Source organism: Podarcis gaigeae (assembly GCF_964106915.1).
Source record: "Podarcis gaigeae genome assembly, chromosome: 5".
In the NCBI taxonomy this organism is placed as follows: domain Eukaryota; kingdom Metazoa; phylum Chordata; class Lepidosauria; order Squamata; family Lacertidae; genus Podarcis; species Podarcis gaigeae.
The window spans coordinates 13,179,939-13,201,556 of NC_139681.1; the positions used below are offsets into that span (position 1 = coordinate 13,179,939).

Here is a 21,618-nt window from a genome sequence, read left to right on the forward strand (position 1 = left end):
CCGTGCAACTGTTGTTCCATATATCAAAAATATTTTCTGCTCCTTTGGGATGTCGGTACCTGTAATTCCTAATAAGAAAGCTTCTGTTTTCTTAACTGAAGTTATTTTAAACATTTTTTTTCCATTTCATTATATATCATCTCCCAGAAAGCTTTTATTACCTTACAAGCCCACCACATATGATAAAAGGTACCTTCTTTTTCTTTATAGTTCCGGCAGATATTTGAACTAACATAAAAAACTTCTTGATACAGGACTGCCTTCAGATGTCTTATCAAATTGTGTAGTTCTTTTTCTCCTGGCCGAGTTCCAGTTGGTTCTGCCTTGTCCCAACCTTACATGAAACCACAGAGTCTGAGGTTTGAGCAGAGGTGTCACTGGTAGGCTGATAATACACAGCTTTGTCTCTCATTTTCGTCAGATCCTAGGGACACAGCAGGAGCCACAAACAAGAGCTTGTCAGGCTGAGAAGACTGGATGGGAAAAAACAAAACTGAATTTTAATGCAGAGAAGATGAATGTCGGTTGCCCATGGGCTGTCCAAGCCAGTATCATGGTTGCTACTATATTATTATTATTATTATTATTATTATTATTATTATTATTATTATTATTATTAATTTATACCCCACCCATCTGGCTGGGCTTCCCCAGCCACTCTGGGCGGCTTCCCAAAAAATATTAAAATACTATAATACACCAAACATTAAAAGCTTCCCTAAACAGGTCTGCCTTCAGATGTCTTCTAAAAGTCTGGTAGTTGTTGTTCTCTTTGACATCTGGTGGGAGGGCGTTCCACAGGGAAGGCACCACTACTGAGAAGGCCCCTCTGCCTGGTTTCCTGTAACTTGGCTTCTTGCAGTGAGGGAACCGCCAGAAGGCCCTCGGCGCTGGACCTCAGTGTCCGGGCTGAACAATGAGCGTGGAGACACTCCTTCAGGAATACTGGACCGAGGCCGTTTAGGGCTTTAAAGGTCAATACTAACACTTTGAATTGTGCTTGGAAATGTACTGGGAGCCAATGTAGGTCTTTCAAGACCAGTGTTATGTGGTCTCTGTGGCCGCTCCCAGTCATCAGTCTAGCTGCCGCGTTCTGGATTAGTTGTAGTTTCCGGGTCACCTTCACGTAGAGCGCATTGCAGTAGTCCAAGCGGGAGATAACCAGAGCATGCACCACTCTGGCGAGACAGTCCACAGGCAGGTAGGGTCTCAGTCTGCGTACCAGATGGAGCTGGTAAACAGCTGCCCTGGACACAGAGCCCTGTTCTGAATGGGGTTTCAGTCGTCCTGAAGGAGCAGTTCCTCAGTTTTTGGGATGCTCTTGGATTTGGTGCTGGTTTTTTTGAGATTCATAGGTGGCATCGGTGACTAGGAGTGACTTTTGCCAGCTTGTGCAGATATGCCAGCTGCAAACCTTGTGGATGGCTGTGGCTCACTATGGTCATTTATGACCTAGCGCAGGGTTTGGCAAAAAATATTAGCCACAGTCTGGTCCACTGTCCCTCAGACCTTGTGGTGGGCCAGAGAAGGGGCACCAGGGTGGCGGTGGAGAGAAGATGAGCGTCGTGAAAGGGCTGGCTCCGGAGAGGGGCTGCTTAAAATGGCGCTCAGCCAGCTCAGCCCAGCCCCCTACCTCCTCTAGGCAGGGCAGGGAGAAGTCAGAAGGAGGGAGGGAGGAGGCGCCGCTGCCGTGTGTTTGAGGGAGGGGGCAAAAAATGGAATGGCACGGGGGGGAAATGGCACAGCCGAAACGAACATAATCCCCACGCCCATCCACGGACAGTCCACAGGCCAGATCCTGAAGGCAATTGGGCCTGATCCGGCTCATGGACCTTAGTTTGCCGGCTCCTGACCTAGTGTCTTCCATGGTTGGGGAAACTTCAGTTTGTGCAAAATGCAGCCACTAGAATAGTGGCTGGAGTCAGCTGATCAGAGCATATTACTCTGATCTTGTATGATCCATGCTGGTTGCCTGTTGATTTCCAGGCTTATTTTAAAGTGCTGGATTTGACCCTTAAAGCCCTAAATAGCTTGGTACCTGGGTATCTATACGATTCATTCTACTTTTGAGGCTTTGCACCAGTTTCTGGCTGCTGAGTGACCCACAGCAGGCATCTACTAGGGACAGGGCCTTTTCAGTTGTGGCACCAACTTGGTGGAATTCTGTCCCTGGAGAGGCGTGATAGGCTCCACCCAGGACTTTGGGTGCCATGCGAATATAGGTTTCGGGAAGTCTTGTTTGACCATTCTTGAGCTCGACTTCTGAGTATGGTGCTATTTCCTTTCTCTCATAGACATTTTTGTGTGTGTGCGCATGTGTGCATGTCCCTGTAATGCAAATTCCAGGGGATTGAGGGAGGGGAGAGGCGGAGGAGGAGAAGTCAGAACAAAATGGGAAATTCTTTAATAAAAACATTAAACAAAAAGGGATCAGGGCTGGTCTCAACAGCGATGGGCAGGGCAGAGAGAAAAGAGCAGAGTTGTATATATGTGGGGCTGTTGCTGTGTGGGTTGTCTATAAAGATGGGGGGCAGAAATTAACAGCTGGAGATCTTTTATTTCGAAATGGCAGTAAAGATCTTCTCACCCACATAAATTCCTTTGCCCCATTCATCTGATGCATGCAAGGCAGGAGCAGTTAAAGTGAGGACTGTGCAATTTTCATGTATGTGCAGGATTTAATGCTTAATGCTGTTCTGTTAGGGCTCTCCCCCCCAAATTGTGTGTACATCTTCCTAATAATAATAATAATAATAATAATATCTATTATTTATACCCTGCCCATCTGACTGGGTTGCCCCAGCCACTCTGGGTGGCTCCCAACAGAATATTAGGTAAAGGTAAAGGTAAAGGTACCCCTGCCCGTACGGGCCAGTCTTGACAGACTCTGGGGTTGTGCGCCCATCTCACTCAAGAGGCCGGGGGCCAGCGCTGTCCAGAGACACTTCCGGGTCACGTGGCCAGCGTGACAAAGCTGCATCTGGCGAGCCAGAGCCGCACACGGAAACGCCGTTTACCTTCCCGCTGGTAAGCGGTCCCTATTTATCTACTTGCACCTGGAGGTGCTTTCGAACTGCTAGGTTGGCAGGCGCTGGGACCGAGCAGCGGGAGCGCACCCCGCCGCAGGGATTCGAACCGCCGACCTTTCGATCGGCAAGTCCTAGGCGCTGAGGCTTTAACCCACAGCGCCACCTGCGTCCCTGTAACAGAATATTAAAAACACAATAAAACATCAGCCATTAATAACATCCCCAAACAGGGCTGCCCACCACTTAGAAGGCCTTCTGCCTGGTTCCCTGTAACCTCACTTCTCGCATTGAGGGAACCGCCAGAAGGCCCTCGGCACTGGACCTCAGTGTTTGGGCTGAACGATGCGAGCGGAGACACTCCTTCAGGTATACAGTGGTACCTCGGGTTACATACGCTTCAGGTTACATACGCTTCAGGTTACACACTCCGCTAACCCAGAAATAGTGCTTCAGGTTAAGAACTTTGCTTCAGGATAAGAACAGAAATCGGGCTCTGGCGGCGCAGCGGCAGCAGGAAGTGCCATCAGCTAAAGTGGTGCTTCAGGTTAAGAACAGTTTTAGGTTAAGAACAGACCTCCGGAACGAATTAAGTACTTAACCCGAGGTACCACTGTACTGGACCGAGGCTGTTTGGGGCTTTAAAGGTCAGCACCAACACTTTGAATTGTGCTCGGAAACGTCCTGGGAGCCAATGCAGGTCTTTCAGGACTGGTGTTATGTGGTCTCGGCGGCCGCTCCCAGTCACCAGTCTGGCTGCCACATTCTGGATTAGTTGGAGTTTCCAGGTCACCTTCAAAGGTAGCCCCACATAGAGCGCATTGCAGTCGTCCAAACTGGCTTCCAGTTCAGGTTTATAGGGCTTTTGTACATTCATTCAGTCTCTCTCTCTCTCTCTCTCTCTCTCTCTCTCCTCTCCGCTTTTCCTGTACCACTGTTGTTGCTCAGGATATGTTTGTCTTGGAAAACTGTGCATTTGTAATGCTTCGTGACAGCACAGCACATTAGGACTTAACAGCTCTTCCCTAGTAAGCCCTGCATCACACCTCCACTAGTGTTTTGTGTTCATTACATGCCGGACTTCACAGGCGATTCTCTTATTTGAGATGTTTAGGAACCTTTCTGGTGGAGCAAGGCAAGCTGCAGTGATCTGTGTTTACATGGATCACATAGTATCTGAAAGTTTTATTTGTTCTGCATGTAAGCCTGTGACATGGAAGTATCTTCTGTGCCCTGTTTTCGTACGCTATTTAATATATAGGTGAAATACCCTGAATTACCCTGAATGTCCTTTTTGAGGTATAAATTAATTTTTTTAATAATAGTCTTTTTAAAGTTTTATTTATACTTTTCAGATTAATACATTTCAACGAATTCACAATCATCTTAACATTTCCAAGCTTGACTTCCATCCTTCTCTTTCCATGGTTCCTTAGATTTATTTTTCATATCTTCTGCGTATCCAAATCAACTTAATTTGCTCATTAAATAATAATGTTTGTTTAAGAGGGCAGCCTTTAATATACTATTCTGTGCTTGCCCTGGTGCCCCATTCCTTCTAATAACTGAGTGTAATTGGGTAAGTTGTGAGTAGAAAATCTTGTTTTATTTGCCTTGGTCCCCCCCCCCCCCAGCCTGCAAAGGATATGTACACATGTAGGGTTTGAAACACACAGGGCTCATTTTTTGCAATGCACTTTTTTTTTGCATAGTGCTATACAATTCTACATGTTGTTGTTTAGTCGTTTAGCCGTGTCTGACTCTTCGTGACCCCATGGACCAGAGCATTCCAGGCACTCCTGTCTTCCACTGCCTCCCACAGTTTGGTCAAACTCATGCTGGTAGAACACTGTCCAACCATCTCATCCTCTGTCGTCCCCTTCTCCCAGCATCAGGGTCTTTTCTAGGGAGTCTTCTCTTCTCATGAGGTGGCCCAAAGTATTGGAGCCTCAGCTTCAGGATCTGTCCTTCCAGTGAGCACTCAGGGCTGATTTCCTTCAGAATGGAGAGCTTTGATCTTCTTGCAGTCCATGGGACTCTCAAGAATCTCCTCCAGCACCATAATTCAAAAGCATCAATTCTTCGGCGATCAGCCTTCTTTATGATCCAGCTCTCACTTCCATACATCACTACTGGGAAAACCATAGCTTTAACTATACAGACCTTTGTTGGCAAGGTGATGTCTCTGCTTTTGAAGATGCTGTCTAGGCTTTGTGCAATACTTTGCCTAACGCTGGAGTACAGCTCCCGGGTCATGTGGCCAGCATAACTAAGCCGCTTCTGGCAAACCAGAGCAGCACATGGAAATGCCATTTACCTTCCCACCGGAGCAGTACCTATTTATCTACTTGCACTTTGATGTGCTTTCAAACTGCTAGGTTGGCAGAGGATTCGAACCACCAACCTTCTGATCGGCAAGTCCTAGGCTCTGTGGTTTAACCCACATCGCCACCCGCATCCCTTTTTTCAATATACCAGAAGTCTTTTAGGAGATGGGGAGTGGCACAGCCCTGTAACATCACTAGTTCTGCCCAATAGGAAACGCTCTTTGTGTACACATGGTGGCAGCAAGTGTTTGAGAAGTGTATTTGCAGCACGAAATGGGTTTAAACCTTTCCTGCAGAAAGCGCTATAGATTAGCCAGGCCCAGGGGGATGACATTGTGTGTGCGCAACACTCCCCCCCAGATGCCCTGCATTAAACTGGAGCAGAGAACCAACAGCCACAATTGAGAATTATTTCTCAGTAGTTTGTGCACTGACCCCAGGCTCTGGACTCATACAATCTACATATTAGAATCATAGAATCGAAAAGTTGGAAAGGACCACGGTATTCATCTAGTCCACTGTTTCCCAAACTTGGGTCTCCGGCTGTTTTTGAACTACAACTCCCATCATCCATAACCGCTGGTCCTGCTAGCTAGGGATGATGGGAGTTTCCTGCATTGCTTGTGGTTAGACCAGAATTCTGGGTTTCCCAAACTTGGGTCTCCAGCTGTTTTTGGACTACAACTCCCATCATCCCTAGCTAGCAGGACCAGCGGTTAGGGATGATGGGAGTTGTAGTCCAAAAACAGCTGGAGACCCAAGTTTGGGAAACCCAGAATTCTGGTCTAACCACAAGCAATGCAGGAATCTTTTGGCTTCCGGGTCATGTGGCCAGCATGACTAAGCCTCTTCTGGTGAACCAGAGCAGCGCACGGAAACGCTGTTTACCTTCCCGCCACAGTGGTACTTATTTATCTACTTGCACTTTGACACGCTTGTGAACTGCTAGGTTGGCAGGAGCTGGGACCAAGCAACGGGAGCTCACCCTGTCACGGGGATTCGAACCACCGACCTTCTGATCGGCAAGTCCTAGGCTCTATGGTTTAACCCACAGCGCCATCCGTGTCCCTTAACTGAGGCATACAAAGAGGTTAAATTTCCCCCAAGAAATGAAAACATCTGTATTGTTTTTATTGGGCAGAAGGGAGTTGCCCTATTGGTCGAGATTTATTTTAATTTAATGGGGTGGCATGGAGAGTGAGGAGGAGGGGTGTGGTCTGAGGGGAAAGGGGGCCCACTTTGCCCAAGAGCCCCAGAATCTGCTGTGCCCCACCTCCAACACCTGCCGCCTGAGGCACCTGCCTCACTCAGGGATTTAGCAGGAGTGCCTTTTGCAAAATAAATCAATCATCCTTTCTCGTTGTCTTGAAAGGATGGTGGGAGATGTGGAGGATTCGCGTCAGACTGTGCTGTGAACCCCGTGGTCATCGGTTCAGTCTGTGGCACCAAGAATTAAAAGGATGGCACATCTGCTGGGCTGGGGACAGGGTCCTTACCTCAGAGATCTGGTACCTAGAGGGGATGGTGTTGGGCTAGAGGTGGACCAGGTGTCTGGTTCAGGTGAGCTTTCAGAAAGAAAGAAAGAAAGAAAGAAAGAAAGAAAGAAAGAAAGAAAGAAAGAAAGAAACCCCTCAGATTCTTGAAACAGAGAGATCCAAAAAGGAATCAACTCTGCTGCTGGGGCAAAGCCAGGTCTGGCTGTGTGTCATCTGCCTGAGTGAGGGCTCTGACACCTACCGCATTTTTCACCCCATAGGACGCACTTTTCCCCCTCCAAAAATGAAGGGGAAATGTGTGTGCGTCCTATGGGGCGAATGCAGGCTTTCGCTGAAGCTTGGAGAGCGAGGGGGTCGGTGCACACTGACCCCTCTCACTTTCCAGGCTTCAGGAAGCTATCCCCCCACGCTGCGGATAGCAGCCTGCTTCCCAGAGCGCGCGGGGTGCGCTGGAAGCAGAGCGCCCAGCGCTTCGGGCAGACATCCGCAGCCTAGGGAGCCCTGCGGGAGTTCATGCAGGTGTCCGCAAGCCTGTTCTGGGGGCTGGGGTCAGGGGAAGCTCGGGCTTCCCCCGCCCCAGCCTCGCGGCTGGGGGGGGGAAATAATTTTTTTTTATTCATTCCCCCCCCAAAGGAGGTGTGTCCTATGGGCCAGTGTGTCCTATAGGGCGAAAAATACGGTATGTAGGGATGAGAATAGATGCTAGGGAAATTTTTATTAGATATTATCCTTTGTGACCCTTTGCAGCTTGAAAGGGAAGCTTGGAGAGGCTAGTTTTAACCTTTTGGTTTAAATAATCCAGGACACTTTAAGGCAGATGGGATTCTCCTGGTATTTCTCCCTCCCCCCCCTTAATACAATAATCACACAATCTTGTAAAAGGTCAAAAATTGACATTTGCTCACTCAGAATACTTGTTGGAGAGTAACAGATGCAGCGGCTTTGCTTGGGAAGGCTTAACATGCTCATTCAGTTGCAAAGGCATACTTTAGTCTAGCTTAAAATGGTGTCTGAACACCTTCACATGATGGACTTGATGGAAGAATGGCGAAAAAGAGGATGTGCAATATATATCACAGGTAGGACAAAAGAGAGAGCGAGAGAGAGATACCTTCTCCTATCAGGGCACAATGGGAAAGTGTCTCTCACAGGGTTCTCTCTAGCAAACTTGCAGGAAATACAAATTGTTGGTTTGACACCATTGTAAATATCCCACCACGGGTGGCGCTGTGGGTTAAACCACAGAGCCTAGGACTTGTCGATCAGAAGGTCAGCGGTTCGAATCCCAATGACAGGGTGAGCTCCCATTGCTTGGTTCCTGCTCCTGCCCACCTAGCAGTTCGAAAGCACGTCAAAGTGCAAGTAGATAAATAGGTACCACTCCAGCAGGAAGGTAAATGGCATTTCCGTGCGCTGCTCTGGTTTGCCAGAAAGGACTTAGTCATGCTGGCCACATGACCCGGAAGCTGTACGCTGGCTCCCTCAGCCAATAAAGTGAGATGAGCGCCGCAACCCCAGAGTCAGCCATGACTGGACCTAATGGTCAGGGGTCCCTTTACCTTACTAAATATCCCACAGACTCACGAGGAAGAATTGTTAGGGAACGATTCCCAAAACTGCTGCCTTCCAGTTATTTTGGATTGCAGCTCCCATCAACTCCAGACAGGGATGCTGGCAGGGGGCTGATGGGACCTGGAGTCCAAAATGTCCAGAGGGCACAAGGTTGGGAGTGGCTGTGTCAGGGTGCAAGTGTGATAATCGAGGAAAGATGTGCTTTAAAATCTAGATCTAGGCCAGGTTTACCTCCCCTGGGCTGGTTTACTCCAGCGGAGATCCCTGCGTGGGCCAGATCGTGTGCACTGCCACGATTTCCGGCGTCTGCGCAGACATGATTTCCGGAGTCTGAGCATGCGCAGATGTGATTTCCAGCACTGTGGAAGCGAGTCCCTGTGCTGCGCTGCGCTGGGAATCACTGAGCGGGCGGCTTGGTTCGGGGGTGGCTCGGGGGCCGGTTAAACGACCTCCATGGGCCACTTATGGCCCACAGGCCTTAGGTTGTCTACCCCTGATTCTAAGCTCACCCTGCTCCTCTTCTCCTCCGGCGGTGTCTAGTGGAAAAAGGGATCCCCTTGTGAACCGATCTGTAGTTCAAGTACCACTTTCAGTTAAAATGTGCTTTTGGCAGAGATGAGGCAGGACTAATTTAATTTTTCCTGTCAGTCTCTCTGTAGCAGATCAATTAAACTGTCAAGTGGATCAAATATTTCAGACTGTATTTATTACATTAAGTATTTATGTCCGAGCTCAGCCTTTCAAGCATGATGTAATATAGCAACAGTAGGTGCTCCAGATCAATTTTGCAGAATTTGCTGTAACCTAATGGAGAACTAATTGTGTGTTTTTAATTTAGAATACAGGAGACAGCAGCTTCTTGAAACAATTTAGCACAGGGCCCCGTTCAGATGCTAAGGCTGGGCTTCCACACACTATGACAGGAGCAGATCTCCTTTCTTCTAGAGTCCACAGCTCCCTTGACCATCTACCTTCTTTCAGTGGCACCCTTGTGGGGCTCAGGAGCCCAGTTATGTCACCCCTTGCCTGCAGAGCTGGCAGCCCCTCACCTTTTTTTCACACACCCTCCCTTGTGGAGGGTTCCCTCAGCCTCCTCTCCTCTCCCCTCTCCTTGGGAGTCTTCCGCTGCTGTTGCCCCTGCTCTCTGAGCTGCCCCCCCAAAAGAGGTGCCTCCTCACATTGCCTCACAGGGGCCTGGGACTTATCTGTCCATTCCCAACGGCAAGGGCTGGCGGACCGGCTGGCTGGGCTCCCTCGCCCACTCGCTTGCTCCATGGCCGCCTCAGCTCCTGGCAACCAGCACCCCTGGCCAGCCCCAGAGGCACCATTTGCCTGGGGAGCTTGTAGCCAGGGCTGCTACAACAAACAGTCGTTCAAGCCTTTGGGAGGCAGAGACGCAAGAGCATGGGTAGGCAAACTAAGGCCTGGGGGCCGGATCTGGCCCAATTGCCTTCTCAATCTGGCCCGCAGATGGTCAGCATATTTTTACATGAGTAGAATGTATTCTTATATTTAAAATGCATCTCTGGGTTATCTGTGGGGCATAGGAATTCGTTCATTTCTCCCCCCCCAAAAAAATGTAGTCCAGCCCCCCACAAGGTCTGAGGGGACAGTGGACCGGCCCCCTGCTGAAAAGAGGGCATCAGAGGAGGGAGAGAAGGAAAGAGGGACAGAGGCCAGTATTGCCCACAGCACCCCTGATCACCATTCAAGGCACCCCAGAGTGCCAGGGCACGCTGGTTGAAAACCACTATTCTAGGGACTAAACGGAGCCTTCTCTTTATAACCATGTTCAGTGGCTCTCTGGGAAACTCTAATAAGACAGCAAAAATAAAACCCAAGTGCTGATAGAAACACCCATTTAGTCTGGCATCCTGTTCTCACAGTGGCGAACCAGAAACCTATCAGAAGTCTGCAAATAATAATAATAATATAATAATTTATTAATTATACCCCACCCATCTGGCTAGGCCTCCCCAGCGACTCTGGGCAGCTCCCAACAGAATATTAAAAACACAATAAAACATCAAACATTAATAACTTCCCCAAACAGGGCTGCCTTCAGATGTCTTTTAAAAATCAGGTAGTTGTCTATTTCCTTGAAATCTAATTGGAGGGCATTCCACAGTGCAGATACCACCACTGAGAAGGCCCTCTGGTTCCCTGTAACCTCACTTCTTGCAGTGAGGGAACTGCCAGAAGGCCATCGGAGCTGGACCTCAGTGTCTGGGCTGAACAATGGGGGTGGAGACGTTCCTTCAGGTATACTGGGCCGAGGCCATTTAGGGCTTTAAAGGTCAGCACCAACACTTTGAATTGTGCTGGGAAACGTACTGGGAGCCAATGCAGGTCTCCCAATGTTATATGGTCTCGGCGGCCGCTCCCAGTCATGGAACTTTAGTGCTGCTTCTCCCCTTTTGTGATTCCCAGCAACTAATATTCAGAGACATATTGCCTCTGTCAGGGCAGATAGAAAATAGCTTTGCCCTTCATTATTTTGTCTTAATTCCTTTTAAAGTCATGCTGGCGGCCATCACTGCATCATGCGGTAGCTTCCATGGAGGTCCTTGTTTCGTGCGTGCCTCCCGTTATTTTATTTATGCAGAAAAGTATTTCTGTACCACTATATCGTAAAATATCAAGGCAGTGTGTGCAACGTTAAAACAGAAAGCACCATTACAAACAATAACAGATAACCATTAAAGCAGCTGGCTGGTCAGAAAATTAAAAATTAAACAGCTGCAGAGGCCTGTGGACTGAAAAAGGTCTTCAAAGATACCTGGAAGTCAAAAGTGAGGACAGCTGCGGAATCTTGCCAGAAGAGGATTTCACAGCAAGGGGCACAGCAGTGCGAAATACCCGACTTACAACTGAGGCCGTTTGGACCTCTAACACTGTACTCCTCTGGGTGATCTTTAGACACAACTCCCACCCGTTCACACACAACAACATTAAAGCTATGTGTCAGGGAACTGGCATCAGTGCCGGAGGGAGAGAGCAAAATCCAGAGGGATTCCAGAGAGCGTCCCGGGATTGGAGATGCAGCCCATCTTCTGGGGAAGAGAATCAGCGTAGCACCAGTGGAGAAGGGTGGCAGATGGGGGAAGTGGCGAGGTGGTCCCATGACTCCTTGCCGGGGACCAGCAGGGAGAGTAGAGGTCCTCCGCTGCCTACGCCCTCCTTGTGCAGAAGGCTTTCGTGCAGAGAGAGTAGGAGGAGACTAGGCGTCAAAGAGCTTCTTTGCTGGAAGAAGTTTAAGAAACGCCCACTGACGTATTCTGCCAGCGATTGAGACAGCCACGGGTGCGTGGCTGGCCGGACAGAAAAGGTTCACTCAGGCAATACACCCAGGTGTTTGCACCAGCTTACGCACGAGCAACCCCTAGAACCATCACACTATGTCTGAGCATCCCTTGTGCTGTTCACAGGCCCTCTGAGTTTGTGAAAGTTGCTAACGTGAGGCAGGAAGCAGAAGATGGACCTTTTTAAATGGGAAGAGCATTCTAGTCCCTATCGTTTTTACATTTGCAGTAAGACGAGTGAAACCACAAACAGCACTTTTCACTCATAGCTGTTTTGGCTGGGTACTTTCCACAGGCAGCTGTGAAGGCAGAATCAGGGTTTCTGGCCCCGTGTCTTTATAAAAGATACAAATTAGGAAAGATGATAATGTCCTTGTCTACTACTGTTTCTCAAAGGCTATATGACTAACCCAGTTCCTATAATTTTACCTCCATATTGTTCATAGTGTTGCCTGGCTTTTCGATCAATATGGTTAAGCTACACTTTTTTTTATGACTTTAAGAAGTTGTCCATAAATATGAAATGCTGTTTCTTCGCTGAACCAAAGGTGGATTTATAGGTATGCACAGTATGTGAGGAATTAGGGCGTCATGTGGCTGAGGCCTTTTCTAAGTTACTAGAATACATGGATAACTGAGGGGATACCATTGAAAAGTGACTACAAACAATGAATTGCCATTGTTGAATTCTAGAATTTTGGTGTGTTGAGTCGTTTCCACTCTTCGTTTCTTCTTCTCCCTGATCAGGACCATCAGCAGAGGAGTGCAGGTGGTACGCATTTACTGAGTCCCAAAGCACTCTTAACTTTTTTTAAAAGCAAGTTGGCCATTTCTGAAAGTTAGAGCACAAAATGTGGAGGCAGCTGTAATACTTCAAGGCGTGGTAGGCAGCATCGTTGCTAAGGGTGCTCAGAATCGTAGAATTGTACAGTTGGAAGGGACACTGAGGATTATCTTGTCTAATTCACTGCATTCCCTTACCTTTCCCGCCCTGACCTGGCCACAGTGATCCATGCGACGGTCACCTCCAGGCTTGACTACTGTAATTCGCTCTACGCGGGGCTGCCCTTGAAGCTGTCCCAGAAACTCCAGCAGGTGCAGAATGCTGCAGGGAGGCTCCTCACGGGGTCTCTGCCATGGGAGCATATTCACCCAGTGCTTTTCCAGCTGCATTGGCTCCCGGTGGAGTACAGGGTCAGATTTAAGGTGCTGGTTTTGACCTTTAAAGCCCTTCACGGCCTAGGACCCTCATACCTATGGGACCGCCTCTCCCGATATACCCCACGGAGAGCCTCAAGGTCCATAAATAGCAACACCCTAGTGGTCCCGGGCCCTAAGGAAGTTAGATTAGCCTCAACCAGAGCCAGGGCCTTTTCAACACTGGCTCTGGCCTGGTGGAACGCTCTGCCTCATGAGACCAGGCCCCTGCAGGATTTGATTTCTTTCTGCAGGGCCTGTAAGACAGAGTTGTTCCGCCTGGCCTTTGGCTTGGAGCCAATTTGATTCCCTCCCCCTCTTTCTTTTTTCTTTTCCTTTCTCCTCCTGCGATGAGGCTACATTTTAATATTTTAATGTTTCAATATTTTAATGTTGTATTTTAATTTTGTTTTTAAGTTGTATTCATTCAACTTGTATTTATTATTGCTTGTTAGCTGCCCTGAGCCCGGCCTTGGCTGGCGAGGGTGGGGTATAAATAAAAATTATTATTATTAATAATAATGCAGGAATCTTTTGCCCAACGTGGGGTTCAAACCCACAACCCTAAGATTAAGAGTCTCATGCTCTACTGACTGAGCTATCCACAGGGCCAAATCACCTAATTCTGTTGCTAAGCAATAAGAGGAAGGATGTTGGCCGCCAACACTTTGGATTTGGAAGTGGACCCTCTCAGAGCAGAACAAAAAGGTGGATGAAGGATAATACTGAGATATGTTTGTTACAGCACTTTCTTAGCCTCCACATTATTTAATTCACTCCCAAAGGGCGCTTCCTTTACATAATAAAACAGAATTGACTGGGTTTGGTGTATTTTACTCAGAAGTAACTCTTTGAAATAAAACAAGTTTCTTTTCTGCTGAGAAAACATTGGTGATACAGTCTGCCCACCCCGACAGTCTTTTTGACCACTGTACAGTGGTACCTCGGGTTACATTCGCTTCAGGTTACATACGCTTCAGGCTACAGACTCCGCTAACTCAGAAATAGTGCTTCAGGTTAAGAACTTTGCTTCAGGATGAGAACAGAAATTGTGCTCTGCTGCGCGGCGGCAGCAGGCGGCCCCATTAGCTAAAGTGGTGCTTCAGGTTAAGAACAGTTACAGGTTAAGAACGGACCTCCGGAACGAATTAAGTACTTAACCCGAGGTACCACTGTGGCTTTGGAACTGCTGATCTAGCCTGAATAGTGTCTGCAGCAGCTTCATTCGTGGTGCCTACAGGTGGGCAGGCCCCTGGAAAATCCTCCTGGCGCATATTTGTAGAAGTGCATTGCAGCAGCAAACAGTTCCATCTTTTACCGATGCGTTCCGACGGCAGGTGGTGTTTTGTTTTTCCTCCCGCTGCAGGTAGCCCGCTGTGCTCTTGCTGTGTTCCTGACCACATGGGCCTCTCCTTCCTCCCCACGTACGGCTGCCAGAGTAATCGCACGGCAAGCGTGGCGGCCCTGCGCATGAAAGCCCGGGAGCACTCAGAGGCTGTGCTGCAGTCGGCGAACCTCCTGGCCTCCAGCAGCCCCACTCCACCCTCGGGGGCCAAGCCTGCCGCAGAGAATGGCTTGGACAACAAGCCGCCCGTGGCTGTGGAACAGAACGAAAGCGAGAAAAGTGTTTGAGACCCCACATGTCACCTCGTAACGAACTCAGCACCCCAAGAAACCAAATCCGAGGGAATCTACCCTTTAGAAGTTGTCTGGATTTATTTTGAAACTGGAAGGAAACTCGCTCATCTCTTGACAGTTTCAGCAAGCTCTGGGTTTTCCCTGGCCCTGTCTTTTATTGCTACCATCAATTCCCGCTGGATTTCCCGAGGTTCTCCATTGCTCTCGCTGAATCTCCAGGTACTGCCTGGTGTTAGTTCTGCTTACAGCTGAATTGAATCCAGGAGCCCTGATGGGAATAGAGAGAGAAGCAAAAGGGCATTATTTGCCTGGTGTCTAGATTCCACCAGATTGGGGTGGGGAGGGGATCAGGGGTTGCCTCAGCATTGCATAACAGGCCCCCTTCTATTTAAATAAGAACAACAACCTCTTAGTTGTTCCACAGCAGATGGGTGTAGAAAGGCCTGGTTTCATAGGCCTGACGAGCGGAAGTTCCTGAGGTCCAGAGAGCAATATGGACAGAGAGGTCAGTCTTGTTGAGCTCACATGAGGGATTTTATTGCTAATCTATTAGTTTATTTATTTAGAAGGTCTGTACGCCGCCTTTTGAGAGAATGGCCCTCAACGCACAGATTACAGGAGATTGTAATGATGCACACACAACCAAACAGCCCCTTGGCCCACATCCAAGCCACAATGTGACCCTACACATGTGTAGGAGGAAGGTGATCCTACACATGTGTAGGAGGAAGGAGAGCCAGCCACCCATACTGCGGGGGGGGGGGGGCTTCAACTTGCTGGTGCCACTAACACCTTGACTTAGGCCATTCAGGTCTGAGAAGCCGGGCCAACAGCCAAGGAGTGTGACAATTCCCTGCAAAAACACTGGGGCTGAATTTCTAGCAATCTGAGTCATCTCTCCATGGGACCATCACTTCAACCTGCTCCCTATGTTCAGTTTGGGACGCTGGAGTCCACAGACATTCCTATCAGCGTTTCTAGCAGAAATATGAATGGGTGAAGATAACAACCTCTCTTTCTAAGGTATAATTTGGGGGCAATGAAAATGACAGGAAGGGTCTACTACAACATCTAGATGATAAATAGGTCTTCTGTCATTGAATGAGCTTGGTGAATAGGATCTTTGGATCCATCCCTTCCTGGAAAGGGATTTCTGCTTTGCCTGCTAAGTTGCTCTACTTGCCAAGCCGAGGTCCTTTGTGGAACATGTCCCTCCATTTCCCCTCATCGTAGCAGAACTGTAACTTCACACAGGCTGTGCCTCAAGATCCTGTTGAATTTGACGACATGAGACCATCAGTTTATCCCACAGAGCAGAAGGAAGACACTTTGACAGCAGTCCATAACCAAGGGTTTGATTCATGAGCACAGAGTGGTAATATTTTTTATTTGTCATAGGTATTCTACCCTGCCCTTCAGATAAACCCCCAGTCGGATGGCATACAATAGAAGAATCAAATCATTTCAAGTGTGCAATACTATTCAAGTGTACTAAAATATAAGTCCTGTTGAATTCAACTCCCAGTTGAATTTTGCAACTGCCTTGCAAAATTCCCAGAAGTACGAATTTCAAAGGATAGCTCTTTTGCGGTTTGTGCATTATTTCAGAAAGCGTAAACAAAAAATGGTTACAAAAGTGGGTATATTGGGGAAAAGATATTGGTGAAAATGACATGCACAAATGCATTATGTTTGCAAAAATATGCGTCATAGGAAAAAGCGACCGTGTGCTAATATGCCGATGAATGTTTGTGGCGGTGACTTTTTAACTTAACAAATTGCAAACCGGTAATACAAGTGTAGTGTTCTGAACTTCAGGTTGGAAAACTAAAAAATGGAGAGAAACCAAAATAGATAAATCACTGCTTCTAGTAAGTTTGTCTCGGATTGCAGAAGACCCAGACATATAAAACAGGTGTTGAGAACTCAAGGCTGTCACCCCCTGATCAAGAAAGTGGAGTGCCTGGTTCTCCAAAGACCATACCTTTGCAGAGTCACAACCTCCCAGGTTACATAAATTATACTATGACAGAAAGATAGTTGGTGATGCTCAGGCCTTGTGTATAGAGCATCTTTCTGGCTCGGGGTTCATTTTGAGCTCTGTTCTTTTGACTGGTTGATGAGCAATGCAGGAGGGCTTTTCTTTGTTTTAACGCAAGTTGTTAACATTTACCCCTGTCCTTCTGATAAACTTGAATCCCAGCAGAGAATAAGAAGCAGAAGGGGGCAGCCACTGTAGCTGTGGAGATTGCAGCACCCCTGTGGGGTTTGGATGCAACCAAAATCTCTTCACCTTCAGCTCTTAAGCATTTATCTGAAGAGTAACAAGAACAGTTTCTCCTGCCAAAAATAAAAAGCTACACACACACAAACATCCCAGGAAGAAGAGGAATCTGTGTCTCTTTTCACAGCCATTCCAGTCATTTGGAATTTATTTCCTAAAGTTCCACTATTAAAATGGTTTGCAAAAAATATAAGCAATCTCAATTTCATTTCGGCATAATTACTGATTGCTCAGGTGAACTTGGCCCTTGTATACACTAACTCTTCATTCTAATGGTTTGATTAAACTCATTTTTCCTCCAGAAAGGTACATAAATAAGTGAACTGTTGAGCAAATTAAGAATACTTAACAGCATTGCATCTGAAAAGTAGTTATGTTGATTAAATTTTCTGTCCTTGAGGATTTTCAGGAAATTACTTTTGATCGTCAATAACACAATTAAGTAAAATACACGCACATTAGCATGAATAATTGATAAGAAATTATGTATTACCATGAAGCATTGATTTAATAATTCATGGTGCGACACTCTAGTGACTGTGCAAAACTGGAGACCATCACAAAAACCTGCCTGCCCGATGTAGCTGGAATTGCTGCCTGGCAGTTTTGCTGTATAATAATGAGAAATACCTGCTGCATGATGTATTTTCTGTTGGTTTAATAAAAAAAAAAACATGTTTAGAAAAAAGGACCCCAAGAATTGCCCTGCATTATTTTTAAGAGTACTTTTCGCTCCATCTCTATGAATGACATCTCTCTCTCTTACACACACACACACACACACACACACACACACACATGGTGTTTCATGGACCCTCAACACAATTTTAGCATAATTCCAGTTCATTTCAGAAAGGCTTACAAAGGCACCAGTCCTGTACAGTCTGAAAATGCCGTAGAATTATTGCGCCTTCATGATGGAAAGCACGACACCCAGAATCTCAACTCTGTCCCTCTGAGCAAGGCTACACGACAAAACTGGACAAATATCAAAACGATGCTGTGGTTTTACGGTTTGTGGCAGAACTCTTAATCCGGATTGCACGTTGGAAAGACGCAACCTCCCTTTGAGAGTGGCTTTATGGTGCTCGGGTCAGCAGCCCTCCATGGGGTTTGGGCAAAGAGAAACATTTCCCTGATTATGCTGCAGAGATGCCAAGCATCCAAGAACCTTGGAGCTCCTGTATCCCAATGTGCCGTGGTGATGGAAAGGGAAATGGGGATGAAGGGTGGGAATACGCAATTGCAGGTAAGGATGAGTGTTAAGTTGTGGGTGAACATATCAGACGACACAGCGATTCTTCAAACAGCTCTTGTTTATTCACAGGCCAGAACAGAACTGAACTGAAGGGTTCAGCCAGCCTGCTTATATAGAGCTCCACTAGAACGCAACAGTAACCACTTTCTGTAACTATCCAATCACTAAATGTCACATTCGATCCCTTATTTACATATGTGGACCTGAGTGAAAACTATCTACAGTATCCCCCTGCTGGCCCAGGGTGAGAACTTCAGTACGTAACAATGAGCTTTGGCCTGTGAGTTCTGTTCCCTCACTCAGGAAGTTGTGGCATCATCCGCAGGTCTGGAGCTCTGCCCTTCCAGTTGGTGGTTTGGCGTTGACTCCAACGAGGAAACCTGCTTCCTGCTGTCACCGTGAACATCACAGGGGAAGGAGAAAGGAGGGTGGTCCTAGGATTCCGTATGTAACTAGGTTGTCCACGCTTCTACTTGCCCTGCTACATTCTTCCATGGAAACACGCTGTTTGCGGCTGTATTGGAACAAACAGCTGTCAGGTTTTTGTGCTGGTTGACTGGGGTTCCGATTCAGAAACCGCTCAAACCATGGGCGTAGCCAGGAGGGCAGGACACCTGCCCCCCCCAATCAAATACCGTATTTTTTGCTCTATAAGACTCACTTTTTCCCTCCTAAAAAGTAAGGGGAAATGTGTGTGCGTCCTATGGAGCGAATGCAGGCTGCACAGCTATCCCAGAAGGTGCTTTAACTGCGCAGCGATCCCTCTTGCTGTTCTGGCTTCTGAGATTCAGAATATTTTTTTTCTTGTTTTCCTCTTCCAAAAACTAAGTGGTCTGGTGCATCTTAAAGAGCGAAAAATACGGTAAATAAGAAAAATGCTCCTTTTCCCTTACGGGGTACCCAAGAGCCCATATAGAGTCCTTATGTAGGTTTTCTATCGGTAGGAGAAAATAACTAATGCCAACTAGAGAATATTGAGAAGCAAAGCAGCTAGTAAGCATAATCTTTATTAAACTGTTCGACAGGATGATCACCCCCCCCACACACACACGCAGGAGGAAGGAGGAACCCTGAACATTGGTGTGCAAGCTCTTATATAGACTTTTGAAACTGCCTACCCTGTAGCTCAAGATAAAGGGACCCCTGATCATTAGGTCCAGTCGTGGATGACTCTGGAGTTGCAGCGCTCATCTCGCTTTACTGGCCGAGGGAGCCGGCATACGGCTTCCAGGTCATGTGGCCAGCATGACTAAGTTGCTTCTGGCGAACCAGAGCAGTGCACGGAATCGCCGTTTACCTTCCCGCCGAAGCAGTACCTATTTATCTACTTGCACTGGCATGCTTTTGAACTGCTAGGTGGGCAGGAGCTGGGACCAAACAATGGGATCTCACCCCGTCGTGGGGATTCGAACCACCAACCTTCTGATGGGGAAGCTCTAGGCTCTGTGGTTTAGACCATAGCGCCACCCACACCGCATAGCTCAAGACTACCCCCCGAAAACATCACACATATGGCAGTCTACAGCAGAATCCTGACTGGCAGGACACCTGTTAATGGTCACTGATTACCTTTACCTGGGCATCCTGGCCAGTCTTTTGTAATGGTAAATACTCAGTTCCTAAATACAGGTCACAGGCTCACCCTATTCATATACAGATGTGCCCTTAAGGCAGGATTTGTGAGCACAGAGACAATGGGGAGGCTTTTCCCATTTCCATCCAACTTGCAGAGGAATATTTGAGGTCAATTTGGGAGAGTCAAAATGGTTTCAGGATTGCTCTCCTCTACTATTTCAGACATGTGGTTTATATACTTAGGTATGTGTTTGCCTTGTTCATTTATGAACATATGATTTATATATATGAGACCTTAGAATACCTATAACAAAGTAAACATCATTAAATTGTAGAGTTGAAAAGGACCACAAGGGTCATCCAGTTCAACCCGCTGCAATTCAGGAGACTTGCCCAATGTGGGGTTCAAACCCACAACCCTGAGATTAAGACTCTCTTCTTCTAACAATTGAGCTACTGAAAGTTGTTGTCGTTTAGTCGTTTAGTCGTGTCTGACTCTTCGTGACCCCATGGACCAGAGCACGCCAGGCACTCCTGTCTTCCACTGCCTCTCGCAGTTTGGTCAAACTCATGCTGGTAGCTTCAAAAACACTGTCCAACCATCTCGTCCTCTGTCGCCCCCTTCTCCTTGTGCCCTCCATCTTTCCCAACATCAGGGTCTTTTCCAGGGAGGCTTCTCTTTTCAAGAGGTGGCCAAAGTACTGGAGCCTCAGCTTCAGGATCTGTCCATCCATTGAGCACTCAAGGCTCACTTCCTTAAGAATGGATAGGTTTGATCTTCTTGCGGTCCATGGGACTCTCAAGAGTCTCCTCCAGCACCATAATTCAAAAGCATCCATTCTTTGGTGATCAGCCTTTTTTATGGTCCAGCTCTCACTTCCATACATCACTACTGGGAAAACCATAGCTTTAACTATTAACTACTGAAAGTAGAATTTGTAGAAGGAATTTGACACCTTTTTCTGAGCGCTTGGGGTCAAAAGGAAGCAATTGGAAAGAACAGTTGGTGAGACATTTAATTCCGAATCTACTAGACAGAGCCAGACAGCAGATGATGACAGATGGATGTCCTGCCCCCACCGACATAAATCCTGGCTATGCCAATGGCTCAAACCTGTGCCTAGAAAGCAAGCAGAAAATCTGTTGGACCTGTGCTTTCCAGAAAAGGACAAGCAGCATAGCTGTCAACCGTCCCTTATTTGGCGGGAAAGTCCATTATCCCAGCGCTGTGTCCTGCTGCTGTCCCTTAAATTTCCTGGGTTTCAAAGGAAGCAGCTCCTCTCCCTCCCTCCCTGCTGGCCAGGGAGGAGGGAGGCTCCAACTGTGTTGCTTGGCTGTGTTGCTCACCTAATAAGGAGTCTAAGAACGACTGGGGGGTGGAGCTTGCATGCCTTGTGCCGATCAAATCGGCTGCGTTGCCTGGGGACTCGCCTTTGCTCAGTTCCCAGCGGAGAGGTGACGGTGGTTTTCCTTGCTGCATCCCCTTTGCTGGGTTGCTGCACTGTGGGAACCACCGCTTGAGGCTTCGTTTGGCTGCTGGCTGGGCTTTCTGCCTTTGGCTCAGAGGGGCTCAGAAGCTGAACATACCTGTGCTGGGAAAATCCCTTATTTTGGCTGCTGATCCCTTATTTTCGAGGCTGCTGGTCCCTTATTTTCAAATTTGTAAGTTGACAGCTATGAGCAGAAGTGTGTATCCTCATACATAAAAAATAAAAATCTTTACTCAGACAGACAGACAACCCACCAGCTGCCTCCACATTGCATGGCAAGGCACCCCCCCCCCATTTGAACCTTCCAATACCATGAATAAGAGGCAAGACACCATCATTGGCTATATACCAGGGTGCTGTGCTAGGCCTGTCCCCTGGAGGCCCACCCCCAAGGCCACTCGCGATTGGCCAATTCAGTGAGCAGTCAGAATCCATCTCCCAGGTAGCAAATTC

The 21,618-nt window shown here is 47.6% G+C and overlaps 1 protein-coding gene across 1 annotated transcript in view; it reads left to right on the plus strand.

The window, feature by feature from the left end:
- DRGX (dorsal root ganglia homeobox) overlaps positions 1-17,890 on the plus strand; it is a 40,040-nt gene extending 22,150 nt beyond the window's left edge. Inside the window, exon 7 of the mRNA XM_083738537.1 lies at positions 14,287-17,890. Coding sequence (XP_083594663.1) covers positions 14,287-14,552 — 266 coding nt within the window. The 3' untranslated portion in view covers positions 14,553-17,890. The remainder of the gene's footprint in view (positions 1-14,286) is intronic.
- The last annotated feature ends 3,728 nt before the right edge of the window (positions 17,891-21,618 follow it).